Here is an 8,980-nt window from a genome sequence, read left to right as displayed (position 1 = left end):
GAACCAGACTTCAGTGTTTTATAGAACCTGAGAAATCTGCTCCGTCTCAGTGAGTGAAACGCAGTAAAGCCCACAACAGGAGGGAGGGAAGTTTGGTCCTCTCAGCACCCTGGTGCTTTTGTTCATGTATTCAGAGCATTATGTCAGTGCTGTACAACTTACAGGAGCGCTGGGCAGCTTCACTGGCCCTTCTCTTCTGCCACTTCCCCACCTCACTCAGTCTCTTGTCCCTCTGCTCTCTGAGGCTGTGGCACATACGGAACAAGGCCAGGCAAAGCAGGGCTGGGCTGAAAGGTGCTTCATGCACTCTGCAACACAGAATCCATTTGGGAAGGTGGAAAGAGGAGGACGCTGCTCCCTGCCAGGCCCACAACCCGGTCTGCAGCTGCCACCTCGAGGTACTCCCGGAAGCTGCACGTGTCGCTCATGCTGCACTGATGGGAAACACTGCTTTCGTTACACGAGCCCTAGAGCAGCTCGCTGATAGAGCTGACAGCGCTGTGTGCAGGGCAAGGCCTTCCGCTCAGGCACTGCAGCCTTCACCACACGCCGCGCTCAGCAACCCGCGCCCATGGCAACCGTTGCTAGGGGCCGCCCGGCGCGGTGCGTGCTTATGGCGTCACTTCCGGCTCCCTCGCGCCACTTCCGGTACCCGCGCTCTACCTGTCCGTCGTGCCGCCCGTCCCGCAGGGTTGGGTTCCGGGGGGGCGATGCTGCCCGGCGGCGCCGTGCGGCGGGCGCTGAGGGCCGGGACGGGCGGCAGGTCAGCAGCGGGGCTCGGAGGGGTGGGGAGGGGAGCGGCGGGCGGGGCTCGAGCGTCGTCCCGAGCCCCGTCGGGTGGCCGCCCCGGTGACCGCCGCCGTGTCTCCTCGTGCAGGTACAGGGCGATGCGGAGCTGGGGGGTGATCGGGGGGCTGGCGGCCGCCGTGGCGGCGGGGATCTACGTGCTATGGGGGCCCATCGCCGAGAGGAAGAAGCGGAGGAGAGGTAGGGAGCGGCGGGGGAGGGTGAGACCGTTCCTGAGGGCATTGGCCCGGGTTGGGTTTCCCCGGGCAGCCAATGATCTGCGTTCGGCATTAGGAACTTCAGCTGATGATGGGCTGTAGCTGAAGTTAACGTTCGGGCCGCTGTCACACGGGAACAGTCTGCGTTGAACAAAGGACTTTTGTTCCTTACGTAAGGCATTAATTGTATCTGTTATTAATACTTGGGACTTATCGGATAGGTGTGAGAATCTCCTAGTTTTCAGCACCAAACAGAAATGATGTAATTTCCCAATCCATTTCACTGGCCGGTGATAACAGTGAGGTTTGTGCAGCCCGCACTGTGTCAGCTCTACCATCTCTATTGGCAGGCTTGGTGCCTGGCCTGCTGAACCTGGGGAACACCTGCTTCATGAACTCCCTGCTGCAAGGCCTGTCTTCGTGCCCCTCGTTCATCAGGTGGCTGGAGGAGTTCACAGCGCAGTACAAGGCAGAACAGAAGCAAGCCAGCCAGCAGCAGTACTTGTCCCTCACTCTGCTGCATCTCCTAAGAGGTACCCAAACTTATTGACCTTGTGGTAAAAGCACTTAGCGTCAACATTAGTCTTTCCTAAAGAAGAGCAGGCGGTCCTGAGTTCCTCTTTGTTTTCAGTTTAGTGTCTCAGGATGTTGTTCACACTAAACTTAAGCTTGTAAGTGATAAAAGGACAATGAGGCATTCACGTCGGTGGTTTTGTGATATCTAGAGTTCCCCTTTTTACCTAACCCACTAGTAAAGTGATCTTTTCAGACAGTGCTTATGTTATTGCTTATTCTCTCTCTGTGTCAGTTAGTTGGGAAGCTCTTCTCTTTACATGTGTATTAGACAAAGGGAACCTATGCAGTCAGTGACACTGTCAGATGAGAATGGCAATTAATACATGCTCGTTTGATTGTCATTGTCTAACCAGCTTCATCAACTTTATGGTAATCAATTATATCGTGCTGAAGTCCCATGAATCGTAAAATACACGGACCTGTGTTCTAACCATGCTTTGTGGCTCCTGCTAACATGTTAAAATGCAATGTTTTTAAGCTTTATCCTGTCAAGAGGTAACAGAAGATGATGTCCTGGATGCAAGCTGCTTATTAGAAGTGTTAAGGATTTACAGGTGGCAGATCTCGACATTTGAAGAGCAGGTGATTACAAAACTCGAGTTAGATATACAGCCTGATATACAAGTTCAGTGCTTAGGTGTGGGAATAACAGAAACCTGAAGCAGTAGCATTAATAGCACTGGGGGTCAGATCTGAATCTTTGCTGTACAAAAAAGGCTTGCTTTAAAAAGTGAAGGAGAACAACTGCGTGATTAATGAACAGCAGTTTCAGTTTGCTATCTGTCATGGAAAGCCTGGCTGCTTCCAAACCTACTTAGTACGTCCTGAGTTGGTATGAGATACTAAAACAGAAGGGATACAGCCCTAACTTCCCTGTCCCTGAAGGGCTTCTGCTTGCAGGGATGGACTCAACTTCATTACTGTTTCCAAAGTCCCATAGGAGATTTCTAAGGCTTGTTTTCAGTATTTTTAGCCCCTAAAGTAAGTGCAGCTGGTCGATAAACTCAATCCATTTTCTCATTCATAAAATATGGCTGTATTCTTCTTTTATGTTTCAGTGCCAGACCAAATAGCACAGATCTCAGTGGTGGTTTTATTGAAACCCAGGAAAGCAGGCGTTTGTGCATTCATTATTTTTTGCCTTCAATCATTTTAGTGCCTTTTTAAACTCATCCAGCCCAGAATATTTTTAATAATATCCGCTGTTAGGAAATCCAGTTTTATAGAGCACACTTCAGTAAGAAGTTAAACCGGATGCACAATTGCTTACTATTAACATGTAAGATAAGCTCTATACTATTAACATGTAAGATAAGCTCTAAGCGGTGATTTTCCCCTTTAATTTCCTAGTGCAGTGCTGTAGCCCTACACTATCAGTACTCCTGGTGTATGTTTGGATGGGTTTCCTTTTTGTTTTGCTTCCTATAACTCTTATGCCTCTGTTTCATAGGACGCTCATGAACTATTTCATGTCCTTACCTCTTCGTTGGAAGATGAACGGGATCGTCAGCCACGTGTCACACATTTGTTTGATGTGCATTCACTGGAGGTGACTCCTTTACCAATGCTGTTTCATTATCAGAAGTCTGCCTGCATTCCTAAGTGTGTCGAGTATCAAGTTGCCTGTTAAGGAACTGAAGAAATTAGCACAGCGTTTACAAAGCTGTTCTTTACTGCTGTGACTGAATTAAATCAACAGACCAGGCAATCAAAGGGGAAAAAAATATGAAAGCAAATGTATCTTAGTCTACTGTGACCCTGCTCGCGTGAGGGCTTTTGCATCCCTAAATCTATTGAACATAAGGACTGAAAAACTAGCAAAATACCAGCACAGAACAGCAGTTTGTGCAATCACTTACTCTGATCTGTTAGACTTGATGCAGGAAAGGGCTCTGAAAACTGCAAAATGGGTGTTTATAGAGTAGTGCATTTGGAGGTGAAGTTTCAGCTCGTCCTTCAGCATTAATGCTGATGGAAGATTTCTATCTCTTTGTCTAAAATATATACAAAAGGTCTAAAAAACTTGCTATTATTTCAGTAGTCTCAGGCACAGAATTCTACAGGTTAATCATTCATTGTATTAGAACTGTGCTGTTTGCCACTCAGAACTTTGTTGTGCACCAAGTTTTTTGGCCTTCTTCAACTACAAAGACACTAAAACTCATACCAATGTTCTAACATCAGGGATGAAATAAGTAGGTATTTAATATCTAAGCTTTTCTAAGGTGGGGCTGATGGTATCTTTTATCTTCCTCTGCAGCAACCAGAAATAACCCAAAAGCAAATAAGCTGCCGAACAAGAGGTATGTTTTTTTTCTTCCATCCTGAAATATGGATATTAAGTCATAGTGTTATACAATAGGCCAAAAGTTTGGAACGATAGTGATGGACGTGGATGTTTTGAAAATAAAAGGACGATTTCATCTTTGTGTTTCAGGATCTCTTCCTCCTATGTCAAATCACTGGAAGTCTCAGCATCCTTTTCATGGAAGGCTGACGAGCAACATGGTTTGCAAACACTGTGAACACCAGGTATAAGAAAGCTTGTTGTGTGCAGGTGTACATGAAAAATGATGCCTGAGATTCAGAGTGCGTTCTGAGGTGAAACCATCATCCCTTGTTTCCAACATAATTGGTTTAAGCTCAGTAATTTGCAGGAATAACAGCTTCAGCCATTATTTTTTTTCAGCTACTTATTATGGCATTTTATATTGAACAAGAAAATATTGCTAAGCATACCAAAGAAAATGAAGCGTGATTCACTTCCTGGGGATGACAGCTATCTTATCAGGCTGAATAGTTGTTTTATTACATTCAGTATCCAATATCACAGATATTATATACCTAAAATCCACTCACACGGGTAGCACTGTAGGACTAGCTATTCGTTCAGCATGTGGTATTGTGATGGCACGTGCAAAGGCAAATGAAGTTGCAGTCACCTGAGGAAATGAAGATCACCTGAATGAGGCAAAAATACAGAAAATAAATGTAACTCACACATCCAGCTATAAAGGTACTTCTCAAAAACATGCAAACAAATTTAGAAGTGAGCAGGGGCAGCTTCAGTAGAAACAGGCAAAGTAGTACTTTGTGCACTGCGTCAGGTATTTCCTAGCACTACAGCTGGTGGGGAAACAAGTGTTTTAATGGTGTTCCACTGGATATACACAGATATGCTTGCTTTGCAGGACACTGTAGGGAGGCAGTGATTGACCTGTTTTGTTCTTTAGATCACTGCAGATTTTTTTTTGCTCACTGCATTTGAAATATTCTCTTGCAGAGTCCTGTGAGGTACGATACGTTTGACAGTCTCTCACTGAGTATTCCAGCAGCTATGTGGGTACGTATCTGTCTTTGATGGGTGACCCAGCCAGCACGTCTGCTGCCTTCCCATCAGGGCTTTATCTTCACTATTATCCTTCTGCAGCCTCAGTAACACCTAAGTGAGGTGTTACTACAACTAGTGTTGCCTTTATAAACAATCTTGTTGTGTTAACACAGTACTTTACTACTAAGGCAATGCGTCAAATGAGCAATTAGTATAATGGATGTGACTGTTGGCACTGAGTTTTCTTTCTCCTAGTGGATTATTTGGGGTGTTATTTTGGTTAATTTGAACAGACCAGATTGCACCCGGAGGGTTGTGCATTACTGGCAGACTCAGAAGATGACCTTTCAGTGCTCTCCCTGTGGTGACAGCATGCCAGTTACCCAGCACAGGCTTTTGGACCAAGTGCATTCAACTGGAAGTAGTTTCTGTTTCTCACTGGCTTTGTGAAGATCTTTAAATGATAAAACACTGTAGAGCTGGGGGCAAAATATGCAGGACCTTTGTACTGTAACAGTTACCTTATGTCTGTAATTAATTCCTTTTGCTGTTGTTTTAAGGGTCATCCCATGACACTGGATCACTGCCTCCATCACTTCATCTCCTCTGAATCTGTGAAGGATGTTGTGTGTGACAACTGCACTAAAGTATGTCATTGTAATGCATGACTTCAGGAAAGCCTCTGGCTTGCCTGGAATTTCTTATTCTTAAAATAGAGTTATTATCCCACAGTATTTTGAAGCTTTATTTATTGTTGACATAATAAAACTTACAAGTGCTTTATTTGGTATTTAGATAATATTTAGGAGAACAACAACAAACAAAAAGTCCCATTTTTAAACATTACTTTATATTTGCCTGTACTTTGATGATAGAAAGCCAAAATGGATTGTTTGAAACCTAATAGAAATAGCTACGTGTAAACTAGGTTTGTTTTCTAAGAGCTCGTTTCTGCTCAACTTTGTGTTAAAACGTGGATCTATCAGAACAGGCCAACAGCTCAAGAGAGGTAAATTGTAGAAGATATTCACAACCAAAGAATAGCTTGGTATGCAGCATGCAAACCTGCAGCAGGATTATTGTTTGTAATCAGACATCTCTGTTTTCCCTTTGTTTTCAGATTCAGGCAGAAGGGACTCTGAATGGACAGAGCATAGAAAACCAGAGAACAACATTTGTTAAGCAATTAAAGCTAGGGAAGGTAAGGCAAGCTGACCCTCCAAATCCATTTTTAAATCCTATTAAATAGTAATCTCTTTATTCGATCTGTTTGCTTAATGTCTACTTCTGCTACTTATTACAATTCTCTGTTCTCCTTAAAAAGAGGAAAAAAAGACAGCTTTTTGTTAAACATTTGTAGGCATTGAAGCCTCAATCCAACAAAGCTCTGAACTCTTTAGCTTAAAGAACGTGAGTGTTCTACTGTTATTCAGCAAAACACTTGAGTTTGGCTTAGGTGCAGTTTGCTTGTCTTGTGTTAGTTTTTTATTCCCTTGGTAAGTAAAGCAACTCATATATACAACCTATTTGTAGGATAATTTGTGCACTTCAGAGTTAAAATGTTCTAAATAAAGGTTTAAAGAAGAGTCATAAAGAACAAGAGAGATTTATATTAGAGGTTCTTACAAGTTTCTTGTTCTGTGATCATACAATGCAGGGCCATTCATAATACAGTTCCCTTACTGACAAAGGCTAGCCTTGGCATGACTTTGTCTGTCAGATATTTATAACTCCTTGACCTTTTTTCCCTGGGTACTCTTACTGTGTGATGCCATTATTTATGGCATATCAGCAAATGCCTGGCAGCAACTTACTGACACAAATTCGGTGCTCATTCCTACCTCACTAAATGAGATGGGCTTTTTAGGAATGTGTGTGATTTTTCCTTCTTTTTCCTTCCCCCATTTGGAGACAATAATTAACATGCTCTATCCTTCTGCCTAGTGAGCAATATAAGCACTAGTATAGATCTCAAAAGTTGTGAGATTTTTCTCGTGACTCAGAAATAGCATTGCAGCAAGCTTACATACAGAAATAGCACATAGAGGAGCAACAGTTCAGTGACTTAATTCCTTATCTACTGCACTCACCATTTAGTTCCATTAGAATGCTTTTAACAGCTGTTTCTCTTCACTTAAAACGTATTTTGACTTCTCTTTTATATGGATCTTTGAAGCTCCCTCAGTGTTTGTGTATCCATCTGCAAAGACTGAGCTGGTCAAACCAAGGTACTCCTCTGAAACGTCATGAACACGTACAGTTCAATGAGTTCTTAATCATGGACATCTACAAATATCACATTCCTGTTCATAAATCAACTCAGAATGATCTGAATCAGAAAAGCTCTGAAGAGACAAAACCTGGAACAAAGGATGGGACAGCAGGAAAACCTTCAGGTATTTACCTGTATTTACCTCTCATCTTTAGATATCATACATGTCTCATCTGTAAGAGACTGTGATATGTAATGAATTAAAATAAGCAAACTACCTTCACATTCTGTGACAACACTGTAGAAACAGAAGCAGTTATTAGCAATACTTGTGGTAGCATTTTAGTTAAATTACCAATGTCTGCTTTGTTTTGCAGATGCAGAACAGACAAGTGGTACCAAATCGCTCCTTATGAATGGGGCCTGCTCCTCTTCACTTTTAATGTCCTCGGGAACTTTTCCACTCACTGCATTCCCTGAATGCAGGTAAGTGAGAGATGTGGACCCTGTTTGTATTTCTGTCTGTTTGAATTATGCTTTCCTTTATTGCCTTTATCAAATGGCTGCGTAGTCATAGAACTTAACATCTATCCTAGTTCCTGTGCAGATAATTGTTTTCTCCTTGCTGATTGTCTTTGGCTCCATTCCTGTCCTACTAAGAAAGGGAGTATAGCTTGTTGCAGAGCGAACTCAATCTCCTTTCTTTAGTTCAGCATGCAGCAATGATCCTTCTGGATTGCCATACTCTCATTCATGCTGTTTTTCTGCTATCCCTTCTTTTAACCATTACCCTGAGAGTTGTTTAGTTTCTTCATACTATTGCAAGAAAATCTTCCATTATTGATAAAAAACAACCTGTAAGAGTTCTATTTAACAATCTCAATTGCAGCTGCCGTGATTCTACTTAATAAATCCAGTCTTGATGCTTATGGTGATGATCTGTGTTTGAGAAAGCTCCCTTCTTTTCAGTCCTGCGACCAATGTTCTGTTATTATCCCATGGGGAATGCATCCCCCACAGTCACTTTAGGGAATGAGAAGCGAGGAAACGTTCTGTGCCAACCACTTGCTATGAAGATGGTTGTAGAGCAAGTCTTTAAAATATACCCGTTGCTATCTGTGGATTACCCACCATAATTTAACCTCTTTTAAGAATCACATTCTTTTCTGTCCATGAACAGTGCTGTAAGAACTAAATGCTGACCCTTTAATCTCGTTTCTCTCTCAGTCCCCCTGTGTACCTTTACCGGCTGATGGCAGTAGTTGTGCACCATGGAGACATGCATTCCGGACACTTTGTGACTTATCGCCGCTCTCCGCCTTCTTCAAAGAACCCGCTCTCTGTCAGCAATCAGTGGTTATGGATTTCAGATGATACGGTTCGCAAAGCTAGCTTGCAGGAGGTCCTTTCCTCTAGCGCTTACCTGCTGTTCTACGAGCGCGTGCACTCAAGGGTACAGCACCAGAGTTTGGAGTTGAGGCCTGAAGAGTGATTAAGAGAGCTGGAGGAGGACAAAAACTGACCAGATTCCTCTGCTGAGATCCACAGTTGCACCTCCTGTCTGTTATGCAAATAATCCACCACAGGCCCTTTAACTTTCCCCTCCCTCTATGGCAGCAGCTGGCTCTTGCTGGGAGTTAGTTTTGTACCAAAATTATGCTACCCAAAGTTGGTCTGCTAACGTCGTGCAGTCCAAAAGTGTCTTTGTATCAGATAAGCATTTGTTCTGTTCAGTAGTAATTCTGTCAGTATCACAGCTCCGAGACAGACATCTCAAAACTGACTTTCCAAGGCTGCTTTCCATATCCTGAACACATGTATGTTTTCAAGAGGAGATGTGGAATCCTATACACTTCA

The 8,980-nt window shown here is 43.2% G+C and overlaps 1 protein-coding gene across 2 annotated transcripts; it reads left to right on the top strand.

Annotated features, from left to right (window-relative positions):
• The first annotated feature begins 658 nt into the window (after window positions 1-658).
• On the top strand, window positions 659-8,615 carry USP30 (ubiquitin specific peptidase 30). 2 transcript variants are annotated; one of them, XM_072351254.1, is made up of 13 exons: window positions 659-763; window positions 878-987; window positions 1,355-1,537; window positions 2,059-2,162; window positions 3,031-3,129; window positions 3,841-3,883; window positions 4,018-4,112; window positions 4,864-4,923; window positions 5,472-5,558; window positions 6,032-6,112; window positions 7,088-7,307; window positions 7,501-7,609; window positions 8,351-8,615. In XM_072351254.1, the coding sequence occupies exons 1-13, from the start codon at window positions 711-713 to the stop codon at window positions 8,613-8,615; spliced, it is 1,509 nt and encodes a 502-aa protein (XP_072207355.1). In that variant the 5' UTR covers window positions 659-710. The 2 variants fall into 2 exon arrangements, with proteins under 2 accessions (XP_072207355.1, XP_072207356.1); XM_072351255.1 differs by lacking the exons at window positions 659-763; window positions 878-987 and adding an exon at window positions 1,047-1,176.
• Window positions 8,616-8,980: the final 365 nt, after the last annotated feature.

This window comes from Excalfactoria chinensis, chromosome 16 (assembly GCF_039878825.1).
Source record: "Excalfactoria chinensis isolate bCotChi1 chromosome 16, bCotChi1.hap2, whole genome shotgun sequence".
Lineage (NCBI taxonomy): Eukaryota > Metazoa > Chordata > Aves > Galliformes > Phasianidae > Excalfactoria > Excalfactoria chinensis.
The sequence above is the reverse complement of the archived record's forward strand: the minus strand, read 5'-3'. Positions and strand labels throughout refer to the sequence as shown.